Below are 22340 nucleotides of genomic sequence, written 5' to 3' on the forward strand. Positions count from 1 at the left end.
CATCGGTGTATGCCAGTTCCTAAAACCATCGCACCTTCCTCTGCTCGTGTGGATTGGGTTTGTTTAGCGCCCCTCCTTGTGGTCCCCTCAAGCGATTGGTTTATTAGTCTTAACATCGAATTTCATTTGCTAGAAATGTTTGAGGAGGCGGGATTTTGTTGTTCGGTTGCGGAGGTGAGACCGGTATCCGGGCACTCTAGCACGTTGTGAATCCGCTAGCTCTCCGACAGCCTTTACGGCAATTCAAAGAATCAACCGATTGAAAGGCAACAGTTTTTAATACAACTGACCAGTTGGTAAGTCCATTCCATCTACAGATTGTTAATATCTCGTAATAACAACTTCAGTTTCTTCTCTTATCGTGGTTATTTACTAAACTGGGTCGGGCTCTGTCTAAACTCTGGGGTTCATGTGAGGGTTAATAGCATTTTTTGTAGGGAGCCATTAAGCTACCCTGTTAAAATGCTCTAAATTTATAGTGTTGCAGGTTATGAACAATTAAGCCTATAAGTATTAAAAATAGTGGTAGAATCGTTTCATATGAATTAAGCGTCTGAAAAATCCATCAGTTTCGCTTTTGCGCTCCAGGAAGTAGCCACCGCCCTACTCTAGCTCCTATTTAGCCTCTCAATTGTGACTCCCTCCCGTCTATATCATCTTCATCGTGTCCGAAATCAGATTTTTGGTGGCGTTTTAATAAGTAGGACTTCATTTTAACTTGTATAGTTAAAATAAAATCTAAATCGGGGAAGCTCTGGTCACCTGCAGCAGAGAGCGTGGCCGGGAACGGTCCAGGACACGTGCTGCTGAGGATCCTCCTGCCCAGGTTTGGGGGCCGCAGGCGGCTACAGCTGTCGCCTTTAAGCCCCTTGGTCGATGGCGGCATCGTGCCATGTGAGGCCAAGTTATATCTGGAAACGGCCGCTTGAGTGGCCCGATGTCCCCGCAGTATGCGGGGCCTGCATGTGTTTAGGCCGGGGTAAGCAGCTCCATCACAACCGGCATGGCGGGGCCTTTGTCTGCGTGCTGTAGGTGCACTGTTGACCACGCCGAGGAAATGAGGCTGATTTTATATAAATTAGGATAAATGAAGTCGAAGCGAATGGAAACGTGCTATATTTCACTGCACACGAGTCCCAAAGCGCTTTTCCGTACGGATCAGTTGATGTTCGCTGGCTGTGAAGGAAGGGGTCCTTGAGACCACCAGATGGCTCTTGGCTTTGTTGCCGACAAGAACATTTCGTTTCGGTTACTGAATAACATGTTCTAGCAGCATGTGGTGCATAGAAACTAGTCGTTTTGCGGAGTTACGATTATTTTCTTTCAAGCAAATAAACAGAACGTTGTCTACCCTGCAAATGTTTGCTAGGCTTTAACTCCCCAGACTTACTGTGAGCATTTCTAGAGAATGTGTTCAGATTAGCTGAACATGCACTAATGCTCCAGTTAATGAGTAGCTTCAGGAATCCATCCATGTAAAACATCTTAGATCGTGCATTAAGCAAACGGCGCGAAAATTGTAAAGACTTCTGGTGCATTACGCAAAGCTGGATCGATTGTGATGAAGCGCTGTGAAAGTAACGGGACATCAATTCAATAACATTTTGTATCCTTAAATTGTTGAAGTGGTGGGGATCGTTAGTGTTACACTGGAGGAAATGAAGTCAGGACTCCAGACTTCCTGTTGCAGGTCGATGGGGCATCAGTGGATAAAGTACTGCTCTCATCTACATCTGTCCTAGTACAATAATGTAAAGATGCAGCAGTTTGATCTGGTGACTTCGCTGGAAAACATTGTTTTGCTCTCAATGGTGCTAGGGCTGCTGCATTAGGAGAACATAAAATGCATAATAGTCCTTTGGTTCAAGTGGAAAAAAAAAATGAAAGGATTGTAGGTGTTCCATATTTTATACAAATACAGGAACCTCTGACCTGTGCAATAAATAAATAATTAACAATATATGTTGTGTTACACATAGTCAATGTCAATAGATTAAGGTGATAGAATTGTCAATAATTTCACTGAACTCTAATCCAGAACTGCACAGCATTCTGGGAGATGTAGACAGATTAAGACTTAAACTGCTCAACCAAGCAAGGTTGATGGCATCAACTAACTCACTCACTCTTTGGTTACCTGGCAACAGCCTGTTGAGTACTGACTGTTTGAAAACACTACAAAATATTGGAAAGTCCATTTCAGTCAATTCCTGGGTGCAGCAAAGTTTTTTTCAGGTTCTGGCATCATTATTAATATTACTGGAAAAATTGATAGATTGAAATGTAAGCTGCAGCCTGACTTTGACCAGTAGGGGAAAAAAGTGTGTCTGCATTATTTTATGTGGATGTAATGGAACTGCTGACTTTGTGTCGTCTGTAAACCGTCATCCCTGCTAGGAGAAAAACGCTTTTGGACCCAAACGAGTTTCCAGTTCACAAATCAAAATGATTTTGGCTTAAAACTCTTAAGTGGTTTCTGCTTTAATAATACTGACAAAAACTACCAAGGAGAGATTTTCTTCTTGCTTGTAAATGTAATTTTTCCAGTTTAACCAGCAGATATTGAGCTGGATATCAACTTGCTCTTAATGGCAGCCTGAGCTGTGGCTGCATTTTGCAGCTCAGAAGAATGTCGTTCTGTTCAAGCATGCCTCGTTTTTTATGAACTATCCTTCCATCAGCAATATTAGAGTCTGCCTTTTTACTGCAAATATTGAATTGAAAGGAAAACTCATTGTTTCAAAAAAAATAAAAAATAGGTGAACAAAACTGCAATGTAAACCGGAGGTTTTTTTTTTTTTTTTCCTTCAGAGCAAAACAAATTCTTCAGTAAAAGTCAAAGTGGTCATGTAAAACTAAACTACTTCCTGGGTGGAGAGCTTTTGCAGTTTTTTTTTTTTTTGTAGCTTTAGGACAGAAATTGCAATCAACACCTCACACCCAAGAGGAAATACTGAAATAATCAGCCAGAAAAAGTCTGACCAGTTTCGTTCTCACACTACATATGAGGAGAAATGTTAATTTTGTTCAGGTTATAAGTTGTTTTCCCCAGGATGTGGTTATAAACGGCTGTCAGTCAGTTTTACAGATGAAACGCAGCGAGTGCCACTGGCCCAACAAGTAAATAAAAAAAAAAAAAAAGAGAAGCCATATTGAGTCAGACGTAACATGTTTTTGTGAAATGGGTGGATGTATTTACCCGAAGTGATTTTCACTGGAAATGACTCCTGGGATTACAGATGAGCCCGTCGGTGTAGATGAGTCATCAGAACAGGATCCAAACAGCCTGCTGCAGTTTGAATTTTAATATTGCTGTTACCAAAACTTTAAAACATAAATCTGTTGGATCATTTACTAAACTAGTTTCTTTACTTATTGACGAGCTCGTCTGCTTTGTTCCTGCAGAGATTTCCAGTCGACCAAAGAAATGGTGATGGAGAAGCCAAGTGCCCAGCTGGTCGGGCGAGAGTTTGTCCGACAGTATTACACACTCCTGAACCAGGCCCCAGACTACCTGCACAGGTACCACCAGCTGCTGCTCTTTGACCAGACAGAAATCCTGCTTTCTAAATTCCCTTCCTGTTGAGTAACCCGTTTGTCCGTTTCCTCAGGTTTTATGGAAAGAACTCGTCTTACGTGCACGGCGGCCTGGACAGCAACGGCAAACCACTGGAGGCCGTTTATGGCCAAGCCGTAAGTGGCGTCACCCAACAGGAGACATTTTAGGACTTATTTCCACACTAGAATTACCTTTTTCACTACAGATGGGTGTGAATCTTTCTGATTTTTAGGGTCAAGATTTGATTCAGAAACGATTTTTAATCCAGAAACCAATTTTTCTATTCAAACAGTTAGAGATTCCCTGATAAGGGGAAAAGACTGCAAGTGATTTTAAAACATTTATTTGAAGCAATTCTATAAGGCTCCATGCTGCATCAAAATCCACCAGTTTATATTTAAAGAAATGTCAAAGAATTATTGAAATTATATTTTTTTCAAAACAATTAAGCAGATTAAAATTTAATTTTTGAGCATTTTGAATTAATTCAGAATTCACAGGACTAGAAGTTACAATTATGTATAGAATCTATTATCATTTTCTAACAGAGAAAGATGTTTTGACCAAAATCACAATGATCAGCAAATACAGACGTCTCTGTATTTCCACTTTTATCCCTGGTATTCTAAAGAATCACTTGCTTCTAGAATCGGTAAAACCTTTCTTAAGTGGAAGTCCAAATCTTTGATTTTTCTTCCTGTCTTTTCTTGCAGGAGATCCATAAGAGGGTGATGGCTCTGAGTTTCCGTGATTGCCACACAAAGATCCGACACGTGGACGCCCACGCCACCCTGAACGAAGGTGTGGTGGTCCAGGTGATGGGGGAGCTGTCCAACAACATGCAGCCCATGAGGAAGTTCATGCAGACGTTTGTTCTGGCACCCGAGGTTGGCACCCAGACTGAGACGCACGCACCTTCAGCTGTAGATTTTGTGTGTCCTGTAAAAATGTCCGGACTCTTAACGGTGTTTATTTTATTGTTGTCGTTTCAGGGTACTGTTGCAAATAAGTTCTACGTCCACAACGACGTGTTTCGCTACCAAGACGAGGTGTTTGGCGACTCGGACTCTGAACCTCCAGAAGGTGCGAATGTTTTCTTTTTATAGATTCTGCAGCCGCGGTTCTGGCTGAAGTACTGAGGAAGTCCTCCGTTTTGTCTTCTGTCACAGATGCTTTAGTAAATCTTTATTATTGGTACGGTAAATGAGAAACTATTTATTGTGAGACTAATGGAGAAATGCTCAAACTTAATTTGCATAGGTCAAAAAACGTTCTCATATTAAAAAAATGGTTTTGCGTAATTTTCAGGAAAATGTATTAATTTCACTTTTTGAATATAATGACTAGAAAAGGATTTTTAATAATATTCAATAAGTTGTTTTCTTATTGGACTCAGATGGATTGTGATAGTATGATTTCTATGATGCAGAAATTGTGTAATATGATACATTTTAAAACAATAAGGGGGAAACACTTTTTAACATTTTGTGAAACCTGCTCAGCAATTTGTTATATTTGTAAACAGAATAACAGTAAATGTTGAACTCTGTCTATTGGCTAACCTTTTTTTCATTCACACCATAACTACATGCATTTTGGGTTAATATGGCTAAAATGGAATTCACATTCAAAATATAACATTTTGTAACAAATTAAATGGAATTTGGAAAAATAATAAAATGGACTTCAGATATAAAGATTATAAATTCTTTCTCTTATTTTCAGAGTCTGAAGATGAGGTGGAGGAGTTGGAGAGGGTCCCGTCCCCTGATGTGGCCCCAGAGGAGTCTGCCCCCTATTACAACCCAACAGCTTGGTACAGTTTTACCCGTTAGTTTTTAGTTAATTTTCCTGCAGCTCATCTATAATAGAGTACCAAAATGTAGTTCTATGCGTCACTAAACCTCAGCACCGTCCCTGACGGCTGCTCCAAACCAACATCCACATGATCTTTTTGCAGTTCAGAACCAGCGGCTCCTGGTGACGAGGAGGAAGAAGCCGCGGCGAGCCCAGAACCAGAGCATGAGGCGGAGAAGGAGGCGGAGGTTGCGGAGGTGGAGCTGAAGGCCGAGGTGATGCTGGAGACGCAGACAGAAGCGCTCACGATTGAGGATCAGACGGAGAAAAGCTCCTCCACAGCCGCCGCCCCCACCACAGAGCCTGCGCCTGCTGAGGCCACGCCCCCTGCTCAAGAGGTAAACAGGGTAGGTGTGGAGGTGGGAAGAACCGGAGAAAACGCTTTAGCAAGCTAGAAATCTTATTTTCACTCTTTATTTCCTTACCAGTTCTCCTGGGCACTGGTTACCAGTAAGAACCTCCCTCCCAGTGGGGCTGTCCCAGTCTCAGGATTCCCTCCACATGTGAAAGCCACTCCCACAGCACAGGTGGGTTTAACTCGCACTCTATTGGTCAGCTTCTTTAATTTAAATCAGTCTTTGGACTGATCACATTTGACTTATTTTTGTATGTTGAGTTTTTATCATAATGCTGATATGATCAATGCATAATATCAGTTTGATGTATAAAGAAGTTGAGGCTCGTGTGAAAATTAAATATAATTTGGAAAAAAGCTGACATGACTTTCTGGTCCATTTCTTGCATTAAAATATCAAATGTTTGTATTTGAAATGGATTTACTGATACCAATGGATTATATCAATAATCTTTCAGAATAAGCTCATTAGACTGTTTACACTCATAAGCATATTCAAAGGTGTTGACAAAACAGAAGAGACTTTATGCCATGAAAAGAAATGCAGGCAGCTTTTTTTTTTTTTTTAAGGTGAAGTGTCAGACTGTTATACCAAAACTGTATGGACACAAAAACAGACGACCCCTTTTATGCAGTCATGACCTCTGCACAAATAAACCTGATGATGCAGAAGCTTCACATCTCAGATTTTCAAAGCAGAATGTTGGACACAAAACTGTAAGCATTCTCGATTTATAAACAAACAAAAAAACTTGCTGGTCTTCAAATTGTTCTGTTCTGGTAAATGTGCCTCATAAAAAGTCACAGATTTGTGATCAGCAGAATATTCCTTTCTCCCCAGAGCGGCTGTCACAGCTCCCTCTGGACCCTTTATTTTGCCAACTTTACAATTGTTTTTACTTGCATGTTTATTAGCCTAAAACTAATTTGAAGCACATTCAAGTAATGATTCATTTCTTTCCTAAATCCAAACATCAGATGGCTTCCTGGTCTAATAAAAACCTGTTCTGTTGCAGCCAAGAGTGGAAGGAAAGCCAGAGACCCAGACAGCACAGAGACCACAGAGGGACCAGAGGCCCAGAGAGCAGCGGCCCGGCGGCCCTCCACCCCCCAACAGGGGGCCGAGGCCAGGTACAGCCGGCCTAATGCCACACAGCACTTCAGATTCACGTTCTGAAAGGAAACGCAGCTGGTTTGAGATCTCGTTTGTATATTTTAGTAAGCCGTTTCCTGTTTGTGTTTCAGTTCGTGAAGGTGAGCAGGGTGAGGTGGAGGGCCGCAGGATGGTCCGGTACCCAGACGCCCACCAGCTCTTCGTGGGAAACGTTCCGCATGACGTGGATAAGACGGAACTGAAGGAGTTCTTCGAACGTAAGTTGGAGCAAAACGTCAACAGCAGCTTTAATAGAACTAACAGTTTAGCAAGAGCATAGAAAGGCTGCAACTAAATATTATTTTAGTTCTTGATTAATCGATTATTCTGGAAATGAATTGGATAAATAAAAAAGTGGCGCGTTCTGTGGATTTTTTTTAATAAAAGATCTATAAGTTACAATAAGAAAATAAACATGTTGAATTTCATTGCCTAAAATGCAACATAGCATTTCCTTAATCGATTAATAAACACGTTTTTTTTTTTATCGATTAATCTGATTGTTTTGGCTCTAGAGGACAGTAGTTTCAAAGCTTCTCAGTAAGGCACTGGCTTGGAAAGGGTCTGGTTGTATTCGTCAGAAGCCTAAACAGCTGAATTGCATTAAAAATGATTTTATTCATGGAAAAATGTGACATTTCTACCCCCAGAGTACGGGAATGTCCTGGAGCTGCGGATCAACAGCGGAGGGAAGCTCCCAAACTTCGGCTTTGTGGTGTTTGACGATTCTGAACCTGTACAGAAAATCCTCAGCAACAAAGTAAGAAAGGCAGCTTTTAGTCTGAGGGGAGGCTGAGCTTTGTTCTACCTGGATTATAATCTCATTTGTTGTCTCCATCAGCCCATCAAGTTCAGAGGCGATGTCCGCCTAAACGTGGAGGAGAAGAAAACCCGGTCGGCCAGAGAGGGCGACAGGCGAGACATGAGGCCCCGTGGTCCAGGGGGCCCCGGCGGCCCCAGAGAGCGCATTGGAGGCGGCGGGGGACCGAGGGGACCCCCGACTCGCGGCGGCATGTCACAGAAACCCAGCTTTGGTTCTGGACGGGGCGCCGGGAACGCAGAGGGGCGCTACTCTGCACCTCGTCAGTAAAACCACCCGGAGTTAGATCATCCATCTGGAGTCAGTCTTTACTGGTTTTTGAGTTTTCTGCAACAGGAACTGATTGGAAAAAGCTAAATTAATTTAAAAAAAAAAAAAAAAAAAAAGACAACCTCCCTTTACATCCAGGAGGGAACATCGGCAGGAATTATAGATTTGGAGTCAAGAATTTGGGTTGCTGCTCATGCGTTGCCTGACTTCTGATTCATTTCTGCATTTTTCTGTCTCCTAAATGTTTTCGGCTCAAGTTTTTGGTCAAACTTTTAAACATCAAGTCACATCTGCTGAATTCAGGCGGCAGAGTCATCCGTCTGTTTGTTCCAAAGCCGCTCCCCATCCCACCGCCTGTCCCACAGCAGAGTCCCACCTTTCCACGCTCCAGGGACTCATCTTTACTGTTCAGGGGGAAAACTGTTGGATGCTGAGACTCATTTAAAGAGACAGGAGTGCTGATGCAGACTGTTTTTAGCATTCCCACACAAAGAGTTCTGAATGCTTTGCAAGTTCGCCGTCTCAACTTTTAACCCCCACCAAAAAAAAAAACTCTTCGAATTTTTTTTTTTTTTTTTGGTCTGATCGTCTAGAGAAAACAGAATGAATCCACCATAACTGCTGTCTGCATTTTCTCCTGAAGCTGAGTCGCTCCTCCGGTGAACAGCTGTTTCCTCTCATTCTGATGGCGCCCCCTCCTGAATCCAGACATCGGTTTGTGCAGGAGACGTAACCAGCTCTGCAGTTGGATCAGCCCTGGATGGTTTTTATTGCTTTCACGTGTTTTTACCTGGACTTTTAGTCAACTTTTTTTTTTGCCATTTTTCATTGCTAAACTTGAATTTGTCAAATCAGAACACACAAACACATGAAAAAGGGTAAATACTACTTGAATTGGGGATTTGTAAACCCAGATGTTTCGCGTTCTCTCTCCCTGTTTCTTAAAGGAACGTGTACTTTTACTGCTTGGGCAATCCTGTGTATTGCTGCCACCGTTGTATCTAGCGATGGATCTGTCTTTTTATTCTATCAGGTCAAAGAGCTGAAATGTTGTAGTTTTATTTTAGTAATGTTGTCTGAATGGAGCATGTATCAAAACCTGTCAGACTTGTACTACCGATGCACTTCATTTGTCATCTGAAAAATAAGCTCACATGCCGATGAGAGAACTAAATTAAAAGCAATTTACTGTTTTAACCTGGTCTGGTTTTTATCTGCCTAAAATCTATGTATACCTAGTTCACACAGCAAGATTATTTTATGCAGATTTTTGTCCCAAGTTCTCCTATGAAAAGTAATCGGGGGACAAATATCTGTTTATGGTTTTCATCAGCTGTAAACCATAACCATCTAAAATAAAATACATTTCAACATATTGCGAATCTAAAGAATTTGTAAATTATTTCTTCTTGGTATGTAGCTGCATGAGACGGCTATGAACTGGTTTTATTTCAAAAGACGCAAATGAAAAGGGAAGGTGCCCAGGTGGGAAGGTGCTCAGGTATGTGAACATCTGGATCCATTTTTATGTTTCTGTGTAAAGCTGCAGACTTTCACAGAAAACCTCACAAAATTATTCTGTCCAACAGTGACGCCTACTGTCGTCTTAAAGGTACTGCAGCTCAGCTGAAGTACGTATTGCAAACTCGGATCTGGGATTTTAAACATTTTTATACAGACATGCGTTTGGAAATTCAAAGTTATTGTAATTGAAGTAGGATAATTTAACAATGTTTTCACTCTGCTTGTACATCTGGTCGTTCTGCTCTCGGTTCCTGCTCCTCCTTTTAGAGGACATCTAATTATCGGGACCGCAAACACAATCAGCTGGGCGTTTTGATGCTTACTCTGGAAAACAGACAGGAATTACAGAGAGTTTCATTTCTTAGTCGAGTGCACTGACTTTCAAGAGGCTCCTCAGATGTATTAGAAGAGCCTCCATCTAAATGATTAGCATTGATTTTCTGCAGGAAACCAGTTGGAGTCGGAGGGAGCTGAAGTACTCATCTGTCCTGGTGATGGCAGAGTCCCGACAAACCCACTGCGACGCGCAGGTTCTGCTTTCTGATCAACTGTCTTCACTGATTTCTTGTTTTCAGCTTTTAATCAGTCTGACTGAAAGCATCACGTTTAAAACAAGCACTTGAAGAAGAGACCAAATTGAGCTCTGTGATGTGCCTGTTGCACTGTGTTGTTTCCTGCGCTGGACTTAGAAATCTTTGTCGCTCTTTTGCTACAGTTTCTCCATATCAACGTTGCATGTTTAGAATATGTTTGTCTGCTTAAGTCTCAAGTCTCTTACTGACCTTCAAAAAGATTTCTTCATTCATTTCCACGCATTCAGCGCCATTTATTTTCTTTCTCTGAAGCGAGCACAGCAGGCCGTGTTACGCATGGAGGCCAACAAATGTTCAGGTTTGGTCACATCCAACTAGAGGAACTTTGTGCTGAATGGTTTGTGACAAATGTTAAATCGGCTTCATGGCAAGGTAAGTAGCAATTTAGAAAACCAAAATTTTATTCTAAAGTTATGAACTACTTGCGTGTTATGATTTATAAAATACATTAAAGTTTGTGGTTGTAATTTGACAAAATGTTAAACAGCTTAAGAGCTGTGATACTATTTGCCTACTGCTTGTTTCAAATTTTAAATAGAAAACATTAAATATTAATATCAGACAGGGTTATTTTACATTAGTTTGAGCAGAAGCTCAGAGTCTCACTCTGCTTAAAGAATAAAAACACCTGACAGGAAACGTTTATTTGCGATTTTTAATACTTTTTTCTTTAATGATTACACAGATCCTTGAGTCGAGTAACAGAAAGCAGAAGATCCAACTCCAACAATCTTGACAATGTTCAAAAACAGGTAAAGAGATTTTTGTCCAGAAAACCTTTAATCGTTAATAGAATTAGTAGTATGACATTTTTTTAATAAATATTCAGATATATACAGATACAGCAGAAACAGTACATTCTTTTTTTCATCTTCAAATTGCTTCACATTTTTTGTACAAGCCAAAATATCTGCCATTTTTATTTATATTCATGCAAAATATAGTTTCTCAGATTAATGAAAAATAAACAGAATTCGCAGAACTTTTTCACCTTGCTTTGATGTGCACTCTCAGTTTATATAAGCGCCATAATTAGCATCAGAAATTTAGCAAATTAAAAAGAGCTGCACTTTGTGCCAGACACAATAGAAGCAGGTAAAGCAAAATTAAGGCCATTCCAACTTTTGCAAAGAAGATCAATAAATGAATAATAGTAATTCCATTAATTCACAGCAATTCAGGTTTCACTGTATTTTTCCTTTTCCTTCGGGGCGTAAAATTGTAAAAAACAACAAAAAAAAAAGAAAAAAAAAAAAAACCCTCGAAATCAATAACCATCAAAATATTAAACCGTGCTTCTTTAAAATCTGGCCTAGAAATGAAAGTTTGATAAACTTATTGTTCTTGATAAACTTATCTTTCTTATTCTTTTCCAATGATGCAATATAAACCCAATATTTTTTTTACATATTATACTATTTGCAACTCCAACCTTTACATTATAATCAATGACTAATACAATAATATGAGGCTGATGATGAAGTTATGATACACAGAGGAGCAATGCCAGAGGAAAGGCTCATGAATCATGTAAAGTGATTGAAAAACTCATGATATGCTTGTGGGTTCATTTTCTTTGTCTTGTTTTTTGGTTGCATATTCAACCCCGATATGGCACAAGAAGATGCATGTGTGTGCTCCAGGAAAACGGATGCTGGCTCATGAACACAAGTGATTCAAGTTGGTGTGTTTATGGCACAGAAGAAAAAATTAGTTTCTAATGAGACGGAGCCCGTTTCTCCGGTTTCTTATTCTGGTTTCAGTTTTATTCAGAAAGGCATTAATACACGCAGAGATAAAGAATTCATTTCCATAGTCCCAGATTAGCACAAGATTAAACTTTCTGTCTTTTGAATAATGAATTCATATTTTTTTATAATATGTTAAAGCTAAACTGTTTATCTTACAGCTGCCACTTTGATTAGACAGATTAAATCATTTCATGATTCTCTGAGAGTCCCACAATATGTTTTTAAACTTTCATCTGCAAAACTATTTGCAAATAGGCTACATGTTGAAAAATATCCAAGGAAGCATAAAAAATGTATGTGTTTTGGGACTTTATAATATTAAAATGAACCTTCCAGGATTTATTTGACATTTACTGTTTCCCCTCACTCATTAAGCATTTCAGTTTATTAGTGACAAATTCTGGTTGTTGAGGTTTGATGTGAATTTTAAGCCTGCATAAAACATCACTACTGTGACTGCAGAGGAAGTTTTGATTGTTGGTAACTTGATGTTGTCAAACCATCATCACCGTCATCATCACGTTTGGTCAAAAGGAAGGAATGTTGCAAAGTTCTTGACTTAAACCAGGTCTTCCTTTGAATGCTAACTGTTTTTACCAAAAGGCCTTAAAAACCTCTGGTGATTTCAAACATAGCTGGAATGCTTACAAACTGTGTGTACTTTTCTTTGCTACTGAATTTTCTAGACGTAAAATCACAAAACTCAATTGAGTTTGCAGAAATTAAGCAATATTGGTACATTATTTTGGTTTCGGATGGACTATTTTATTAAAGGCTTCAAAATTATTTAGTTAGCAACAACCCCTCTGCACTCTTGTTTTAGTTGTAAACAAATTGAGTCAAGAAACAGTTAAAGCTGGTCCTTTTCATTATTTGGCACAGAAGTTTCACAACCCTCAAACTGTTTTAAAGAATCTCAGTTCAAGAGAGCCAGGTTGTATAGCCATATTTTCTTACAATCTCCAGCAAATCTCCAGTCTCTATTGGCTGTTTATCACAATAAGCAGTAGAAAATGTGCCACCTGACAAATAACTTTCTTTTCTACGTACCTATGTCATATCAGCGTAGGTCAGACCTGAACCATAAGTGTTTTTGGCTTTAATTGAGGAGCCAACCTGAAAACTAATTACTTCTCAGCATTAAAACTAATCAAGACGGTTTTGGTGTCAGAATGAATTAGGGTTTGGGTTGGCGAAGGATTTTCTCGACTCTGCGCTTCCCCCAGGTGAGCTGAAGGAGGTAGCAGGGAAGAGACGGGTCTGGGTGTCTCTGCTTGATGTCTTGTCCCTGCAACCTGGCCTTTAGTTATCAATGAAACATGGACGACCTACACAAACTTTAGACTTTAGACCAAGACTCAAAGAGGTCCAGGCGAACAAGTTTTAGAAAAATGTATTTTGGATGAAATGCATAGTATTTTGGGGTGATGTGTGTTTTTATGGCACTTTTTATTTTAAAATCTAGAATCAGAATGAAGGAGTCAATGAGTGGCATAGCCCTTCAGATCAGTTTCGCATACCTTCATTCACAAAGCCTGGGACATATTCATGATGGGATAAAACAGATTTTGGATATGACAGATAACCTGTACCATCAGATCTATTTTAGGATATTCAGAAAATGTGTTCTACAAGTAAAAACTGCAAAAGCTATAAATATAATGTGGCTGGCCATGAAGTGAACCTTATATTCTTCAAATGTATATGGCACATAACAGGAACATTACAAAAGGCTCTAATATTCCCAGGGCACCATGTTTTTTTCAGTTCCATACAGAAAATAAGTATCTGAACCTGGTTCTAAAAATATAATGTATGTGTGTCGATGTATCATTCTTAGAGCATGATAACAATGAGTGATCGGTCTTACTTTCATGAATAAAACCTGGCAACAAAACTAGAGATACAATACGGCTCCTGGCTAATGATGCTAAGCCAGTGATTTTCCTCAATTCATACATCTTTGAGCCTTTTATTTGTTTTTCTAGGTGCTAAAAGACATTTTATGTCATTAGAATAAATAAATATCTTTCTTAAATAATGTTACAACAGTAACTACATCTCTCAGGTACATTTTAGATTTTTCTTTGCTAAAAAACCTGGTAATTTCCCAGAATTGTAGCATTTTTAAACATTTTCAAAGCATAAAAGCACTTAAGGATACTCTGCGTAGAATATGCAGACGTAATAATCTTTTGTGCATTAAACATGGGGAAAATCTTAATATCTAGTCAGATTTAGCTCAGTCTATTTCTTTTTACAGACCAGTTTTTCATGCAGGCATCTGCATGCTTTGGGGCCAAAAGTGCCTTAAAGAGGTCAGTACATTGGCATTCTCACCTCTAATCGTTAAAGTGTAACCACTTGAGATGGAAGAGCAGTGAAGAAGTAAAAATTAAAATTGCATATACTGATCATTGCATAGAGAAGCCTGGTGCAAAGCAAAATTATCAATCGATCACTTCAACCAGCCTGACTGATCAAATCCCATCCAGTGTGGTGAAATAAATCCAGGTGTTGCACTCTGTGTGTGATGATGCAGTTCCATGAAGTTCACAGCTACAGTTGGTCCATGTGGATGAGATGCTCGTAAAGTTCGATGTTTTATGTATGAGTTAAGACGTTTGTCCTCTTGCTCAGGATCAGGATGGGTGGGGATTTTGGCGTCACATTGAGGCAGGGTTGAAGCAAGGAAGCACAAAGATGTAAACATGTGAATGTTTCAGTCCCAACCAATAACAGCAAAGGAAAATGAATCAGAATCTGCGTTTTTTTACTCCGGTCAAGGATCGAGCTGGTCTTTCTTCGGCTAATGGTGTTGAACTGAAATCTCAGTGATCAAAACAAAAGACATCAAACTGCTCGCCCTCCCTCCAGATGAACAAGTCAGAGATGACGAGCGTCGCACAGCCACAAGTGACAAGTTTAGTTGGCACATATATTAATTAGTATTTATAGTAAAAAAAAAAGAACGAAAGAAAATAAAACAACAACGAAACAAAAAAACCACAAAGATGCAGAGTGACAGTATTTAAGAACTGATAGATGTTGATCACAGGTATTAATCAGCTCTGGGTGTCCGTTATTTTTTTTAGTATCTTGTATTCGTTTTATTTTCTTAGTCCAGCAGCAACGACAAACTTCAAGTGTCTCTGCAGTTTTTGTGGTGTTGGCAGCAGGAGGGAGGGAAAGCTCTGACAAGTGCTTGCAATACATGTTTGAAGCAAATCTAGATATATAGAATGCATGATCCTTGCATCAATTAATTTAGTGGAAGCACTGAACCGCCATCTTTCTTTTCTTTTTTGGGGTTAAACATCCTTTGTTCCAGATGTCCACCCTTGGAGACATGGTCCATATATCTTCCAATTATGATAAATAAGTATATTACACTGCTGTATGCCTCTTGCACCTTTCCCACCCCATCCATCCCTACGTCATATTTCCGTATAGAATTATATTTCTGTCTTCACAAAAAAGCTAAAATTAAATACAAGATCTTTTTGTCTCCTTTTGTTCCAGTCCGTTCACTCCCAAACGGTTTCCTGGGTGTGTCTTGGAAAGTTTAGGTTTATTTTTTTCACGTTTCTTCTTCAGTATATTGCCACATTCATATATCATGCATTTTACTGCATTGCTATTGCACTGGTCCGGACTGTTAAGGGGTTTTAAAGAGACAGGACAAAGGGTCTGGGGTTCAGGAGGAGGGCAAGAAAGGTAGGAAAAAGCAATAAAAAGCTTCAAACGGTTTGGTCAAATGGGGCTCAAAGGAGGGGCCACAAAAAGCAGCAAATCTTTGACCAAAGAGAAAGAGGGTGAAAGAAGAGGATAAGAGGTATGGCTGGAAAAGAGGGGCAATAATATCTGCTTTGGAGTCATCTTTGTCTCATATTTTTACTTTGTTTTGCTGCTTTCTTTGCTTCACGTCACTGTCGCCCATTTCCTCCGTTCGGCTACTGCTTATGGATGTCCTCGCTGCGGATGATCTTGTAAATGATCCAGTAGAAAATGTTAAAAATGAGGAAGACGAGCGGGAAGGCCACGCGGGACACTGTGTCAATGCGCTTGGCCCGGCTGATGAACAGCTTCTTCATCTCCTCAATGCTCTTCTCGGGCGGCGCCGAGGTCGGGGCGTTGTTGTTGTTGCCCTTGATGGCCATGCCATCCTTGGCCTGCAGGCAGGCAGGACCCATGCCGTACCCGGGGAAGCTGAAGCGCCCGTCGCCCGGGTCCTCCTCCTGCAACACAGGCCAAGACTCAGGCTGTTAGGAACCAGAGAAAAAACATCACAGTTGAGAGCTCTTTATGAGTTCAGGGACACGGCAGAGAAATTTTCAACAAGAGAAAGATACATCAATAACATGTCTGCTTTACAGTAGATAAGGCTCTATTATCTTTAGTTTATCAATGCCCAATTATGCATCTTGTCTCAGCTCAAGCACACCAGAAAATGTCCATGAAGTGTTCAGGCGCTTTCAAGATCATAAGGCCATTTGTGTTTATAGCAGACATTGTAGCTGACCATTGTGAATTCACATTGTTATTAGATTGAAGCTGAACTTTGATGCTGCCACATCATCCTCAGTTTGACGTCGCTGCTATGTGCCACTGACTTTCACTTTCTTTGTTTTGCATCGTTTTGCAGTTTGTTTTGCACTTTGCATATGATTAAACTGTACAAAGTTCTGTTCCTAAATTTATGTGAAGTTATTTTGTTTTACAGTGTTGGAAAATGTCAAAATCATATTGTTTGTTGACATTAGGAAACAAGAATTAGCTGATCAGACAAAGCAGCAAGCTCTCCTTTAACTCATTTTTTTATGACTGGGAAATTTATTTGCCCCCTTACAAGTTTTAGATCACCAGACAGAGTTTAGTAACTAAGATCAATTCAGTAAAATCTAGTTTTAAATGAAGATATCAATTATTAAGGGAAAAAGGAATCGAGATCAACCTGCGTTATGTGAAAATTTAATTGCCTGTCTTGTTAAATCATGAACTAACCTTGATTTCACTAAATAAACCAAAGTGTAATTCCTATCACACCTGTAGAATAAAAAAAACACATCTTAATAGAATCTGTTTGACAACAAGAAATAGGCTGGATGGTGTCAAATAAATACAAAAATCAAAGAAGGGTTGATATATTGCAGTGAGGAAAGGGTTACCAACCCATGTATAAGAACATGGATGTGCTGAAAACCACATAAGTGGTGGTTAGTCAAACTTACTTCAGGAGCACATAAACAACTCATCCAGAAAGTCACAAAATGACCCAGAATGGCACATGAAGTTCAGTTCATCATTCAAAATGCAACATTACCAAACATTATGGTCAAAAATGGCCTCTATGAGAGTTGCTCCAAGGCAAAACCCACTGATGGCCAAGGGGAGATGGAAAAGTTATGATATTTGGCTGGTGTTTAAAATGGGTTTCAAAGTAAGCAGGACAAACCTGAACCTAACTATTGTTGAAAAACGAGGCTAATTAGAGGTGCAATGGGAGGAGGATGCAAGGACTCCATGTGTAGAAGCTGTCAGGCTTTTACAGTGAGGAATGAGATTGGAATAGGTGAAGCATAGGCATTGGAAACTGTCCAAAAATGTGATTATTTCACAACTCCACACAAGCTTGTCTCATATTTGCCAAAAACATCTTGATGATCGTTAGGGAAACATGTGGACTGATGAGACAAATGAGGACATCTGCCAAAAAGAAGATGGTCTGGCAGGTGTGTGTCATCCTGTGTAAAATAATATCACATTTCTGCTCTCAAACAGAAGGTAAGAAATGAGAGCACCATTTGAAAACCACTCTTTGCTTTTACTCAGTTTATTTTTATCTGATATTAAACTTTGTTAGATAAACTGAAACATGTAGTACTGTAGAAAAGTATTTTACCATTTACAAATGTATTTTGTTCTTGCTTTTTATCACACTAGATGTTTCAGCTCACCAGTTTCTGAAGGGAAAGCAGTCAAATCTGGTGGGAGAAAATTAAAACAGTACTTTTCTCCTGACTGATACCTTTGTACATTGAGATATCTTTGATCCTTCTCTCCAAACTATGGCTTTTAGGTAAAGAATAAAAGTGTGCAAATATCAGGAAAGTCTTACAAGGACAGTTTCCCCATAACTGAATGAAGCTTCAGAAGACTGCATGTTGAAACTGAATCAAAAAGTGCCTCAAGAAAGTATTAAACTGTGGAAATGTATGTAAGAAGATCACTGCAGTTTGATTTTCTTCTTTTTAAATTTTTTCATCTGATAAATCTTTTCCTTGAATTATAGTTGCAATGAAAGTGGAAACAGTTGCAAGTCTTTTTTTTAGACTTTTTCTTACTTCACTAAGATGTTTTAACAGAGATGTGTACACTTTGTCTGGTATGTACAGTTCTTTAGTGAAGTCGTCCAGTAATAACAGGAATCTGCTGAACTTCTCATCGTTTTTTTTTGTGTGTGTTTTTTTTCTATCTCTGTATGCTCTTGCTTTGCACAAGTGGCCGAAAGCTTTGCAAAGGTTGAGCTGTGGAGTGGATTAATGAATGAAGAGCTCACCACGGGTCAGGCTGCAGACAGCACTGCTGTGTCGTCCTGCTAGAAGTCACAAAGTGTTTCACTCACCAGTCGAGGGGAGTGACGATGTGAGTTGAGGTGTTTGAATAGATTCGATTGACTGACATGAGAAGCACTGAAGGTGACGCCATGCACGGGACATTTTCACCCAAGGGCAATGAGATACTGATAATGTTATCTGCATTGTCACCCTGCCTTTTCATTACAGCAGGTGTATCGACTTCCTTATCTGTTTCAGAGAGTTTGTAGCAAACATCAACGTGGGCTGTCTGTGGAAGCTTTATCTCCAGAATAAACACCACAAACAGCCTTTAAACAACAAGCTTAAAAGTGACATAAAGAAAATCCCTCAGGTGTCTGAATGTCATCTTTTTTGTCTGGACTCTGAATGTTTGCAACTTGTTTTTTTTTTTTTTTTCTTTTCCCTTTGAGTCATTTTGGGGAGTCTTTCCAGCAGCAGATCTAATCTAACCATTCCCTTTTGGACTGGAAAAATGATAAAAGAATTTTATGATCACCACGCTAGCAGGTCCGATGCCTAAATCGGAAACAACCGCTGGCAGCAAGGGAGCTTAAGTGACGCAAAACCTCTGCAGCAACAACAAATCAACCCAGCAATAAAAAACGACAGCTGAACACCCCTGTGCTAGACTCAGGCGCTACCATCCAGAAGAAGAAAAGAGGCTAAATATCCAATAAATTGCCAAAAGAGATCACTAAAGTGAAATCAGAAGGGAATGTCTTGTCCCAGTATGTGGCGCTTGCATGACTAGCATTCAATTGTTTGTGTGTAGCTGCAGATGTGTGCATTTACACTTATGTATGTTGCACCACAAGGTAGTGATCCATTTTTAGCAAGCAATGTCCCCGTTCTGTCCTTGCGTCCACACCAAGTCATCTATTACCGTTAATACACACACACACACCTACACAGGGAGTCTACGCATTAGCCGCGACGCTAGTCGACCTCTGCCCGTCCTTCAGTGACGCTGCGAAACTATTACAGATGCTCCGCTTTATTCTCCCTGCCATGTGATTAATGTGGAGGGTGGAGGGACGTGAGGTGGAGGCGCAATGAGAAGAACTGTCGAGAGAGAAGGAGGAGGTGGAGGAGAAGAAAAGAATGAAAAGAGGCAGTGAAGAACAATAAGAGAGGAAGAAGGAGCGTGCATGCACTCCTAAGCGGACACAGACGCTCTGTTAATGCCAGAAAAAAAACAAAAAAAACAAAGGGTGGATCACGTGAGCCATTGTAAAATATCTCCATTAACATAGAAAGGACCATAAACAGTCCATGGGAGAACAGATGGAAGGAGTAAATCACTGGAGATAAATGCTTTAGAAAAATCTCACTTTGCTTTTCTGTCTTATTCTGGTTTGCAACAAAGGATGAAAAGTCTTGTCATTACATGAATTTATGCACTTTCAAGGTCTATATTTTAATCATACAAATGATGTATTTCTGCACATTCTGTAGCAAAAGAAAACAGTCTATTCATCTCTCAACTGTTTATGCTCAGAGTGTTGCTCATCTCCAGCAGCGATTCCCCAAAAGGTTGGATACACCCTGAACTCGTTGGGTGCAAAGCCGCCTTTAATAGTATAAATACTTTGATGCAACTGCCAACCAGGTCCTGAGAAAAGCTTATGGGTTGAATATCTCTAAATCTACATTCAACTTATGTTTTATGAGGTGCATTTAGCCAACTAAATGTAGTGAATGTGACTTTCTGAAATTCAAACTGAGCGTCAGGATGTGAACAAAAGGAGATTTGCATGACTTTTAATATCGAATTGTATTTAGATTTCAGATTGGTTGGTGTAATAACTTCAGAAATTGATGATATACTAGAATATCCACACAAGGCCATCTTTTGAGTTTACAGGGAATGTAATATACATGCTGAAATATATATAATGAGTGACAGTTTGTCTGCAAAAATGTCTTGAGATCAAAAAAGATTTGGCAGAGTGGTTTCAGATTATAGAAAACCAACAATAACTCCGAAAGAACAAGTTTCTACAACTAAGTTATGTCGAATACCATTTTTTGAATGCCCAACATGACGAATCAGCATTAGAAAAATACACTGTGTTCCACTCCTGTCAGCTAGCTCAGGAAATTGAGGCTACAGTTCACACAGTCTCAGCAAAATAAGCCAATAACAGACTGGACAAACTTAGTCTGGTTCAGTGAGTCTCAGTTCTTCAGCATTCAGGTGCATATATTTCTTATTCCTTTGTCCCCTTGGTCTTCTAAAATATTTATTTGTTTAGATTGTGAATAGAGAAAAAGACTTAAAGACATGAAATATTTTCAGTTTAATAAAAACATTTGAAAGCAAAAAAGTCTTTGCAAAAAGCTACAAAACAGGACAAAGGATAAAGAAGAAAGAAATAGACTGGAAGAGGAGGGAAGAAGACAGCAACAGAACCTCTTTGCTCACTCATCCGTCATGCTTTCAGGTCGTGATTGAAGCATTTGTATCCGTGCCGTCGCAGATGTGATTAATCGAACAGATTAGCTGGAAGCAGAGAGAGGATGGTGTCAGGCCTGCGCCGTCTCCTCTGCAAACATTACCCTTGGATCCTTGTTTCAGAGACCTGCATTTGCATAAAACACGACTCGGAGGACGCGTCAGCCACAACTAGCGCTGGAATCAGTCTCTGCTGAAGCAGCCGGGAGGAGGGATTCCTTTTCCTGCTTCATAATTTTCCTCTGCTAGCATTTCCAGATGAGTGAAGAGGAAAAGAATATGTTTTAAGCTTGCCTGTGCTGGTCTTTAGTCTGGTAAATTCATCTCCGACCGTCCTTCATACTCTTTGTTCTTGTCCTCCATCACCCTCTCATGTCAATTCAGGTCAAGCTTTTGAAGATGTTTCAGGACAAATGTTTCAACACTGAGTGGATTCTGTGCAACTGACAACATTTGAATATCCTTAAAAGTTCTTTAAAACCTTTTAAAGAGATGACTGTTTTGTTTGAAATGCTGACATAGTTGTCTGACTCTTTATTTATTTTTTTTTTAATTAGTGAAATATGATAGGCAAGCATAACTAGGATGCATCCAGACACACAACATTCTGCTTTTTGAATCTAATTTGACTATCTGCAGTTCAACAGACTCAATTCTCAATCTGTGTGGGAGGATGATGTATTTTCATTGTTGCTGAGAATTTGGAGACAGGTTATGATTAATGTGCTGCAATTTAATTACATTTTTAGTAATATATTTTGGATCATTGTCCTGCTGAAAGAACTAACAACCAAAGTTGTATTTTTAATTGTTTTGCCTGCTCTAAAAGGGAAATAAGCCCACAGCATAACAAACCCTCTGACATACTTAACAATGGACATGAAGGGTAATGATTCAACTGAATGTAGATATGGGCAAGTTTATGTCATGGAGGTGGTGGTTTGAGGTGGTGAGGAGAAAACGCAGGTAGACCCAGGATTTGATGAAAAATGATGAATTTAATGAAAATGATGCTCAGACAGTCCAAGACAGGCAGCACGGCAGGAGACAAGCGCACAGCTAAAATGCCGGTAGCAACTGACTAATCAGGACTAACATGCGAGCGAACACAAACCAGGACTTGGCAGTTCCACTGGAGAGTGTAGACAGCAGTAGACATACGTTTGACGTTAGACAATTGACAAGGACCCGACAAGAGACAGAGACAACAGGTGGAACTAAATACACACAAGGGTAATCAAGGGAACGAGACACACCTAGGAAACAATCAACAGGGAAGACTCAGACTCACAGGACAGAACTGAACACAGAAAACCCTAAAAATTAATACACAGAAACACGATCATGACAGTTTAGATGAAGATATATATATATATATATATATATATATATATATATATATAT

The 22340-nt window shown here is 39.6% G+C and overlaps 2 protein-coding genes across 8 annotated transcripts in view; one reads left to right on the forward strand and one right to left on the reverse strand.

Annotated features, from left to right (window-relative positions):
- The first annotated feature begins 145 nt into the window (after positions 1 to 145).
- Positions 146 to 9211, forward strand: g3bp1 (GTPase activating protein (SH3 domain) binding protein 1). Of its 2 annotated transcripts, none has more exons than XM_015036296.1 (12): positions 146 to 296; positions 3406 to 3522; positions 3612 to 3693; positions 4273 to 4446; positions 4552 to 4642; positions 5285 to 5375; positions 5520 to 5763; positions 5845 to 5943; positions 6788 to 6902; positions 7017 to 7142; positions 7575 to 7684; positions 7766 to 9211. In XM_015036296.1, exons 2-12 carry the CDS (start codon positions 3428 to 3430, stop codon positions 8012 to 8014), a joined length of 1476 nt encoding a protein of 491 aa, XP_014891782.1. In that variant the 5' UTR covers positions 146 to 296; positions 3406 to 3427; the 3' UTR covers positions 8015 to 9211. The 2 variants fall into 2 exon arrangements, with proteins under 2 accessions (XP_014891782.1, XP_014891783.1); XM_015036297.1 differs by having other exon boundaries at positions 148 to 296; positions 5520 to 5754.
- Positions 9212 to 11528: 2317 nt separating this feature from the next.
- glra1 (glycine receptor, alpha 1) overlaps positions 11529 to 22340 on the reverse strand; it is a 125449-nt gene continuing 114637 nt past the window's right edge. For 3 of the 6 annotated variants that reach the window (XM_015036299.1, XM_015036298.1, XM_015036303.1), the window contains one exon: positions 11529 to 16144. In XM_015036299.1, the coding sequence (XP_014891785.1) occupies positions 15836 to 16144 (309 nt within the window). In that variant the 3' untranslated portion in view covers positions 11529 to 15835. The remainder of the gene's footprint in view (positions 16145 to 22340) is intronic. The other 3 variants (XM_015036304.1, XM_015036301.1, XM_015036300.1) reach the window with 1 other exon arrangement.

This window comes from Poecilia latipinna, unplaced genomic scaffold, assembly GCF_001443285.1.
Source record: "Poecilia latipinna isolate Pla-1442-1.1 unplaced genomic scaffold, P_latipinna-1.0 Scaffold364, whole genome shotgun sequence".
Lineage (NCBI taxonomy): Eukaryota > Metazoa > Chordata > Actinopteri > Cyprinodontiformes > Poeciliidae > Poecilia > Poecilia latipinna.

Coding starts and splice junctions, on each gene's coding strand:
- g3bp1 (XM_015036296.1), top strand. CDS start 3,428: ATGGTGATGGAGAAGCCAAGTGCCCAGCTGGTCGGGCGAGAGTTTGTC. Junction 4,447..4,551: donor CGTTTGTTCTGGCACCCGAG/GTTGGCACCCAG, acceptor TTGTCGTTTCAG/GGTACTGTTGCAAATAAGTT. Junction 6,903..7,016: donor CAACAGGGGGCCGAGGCCAG/GTACAGCCGGCC, acceptor TTTGTGTTTCAG/TTCGTGAAGGTGAGCAGGGT.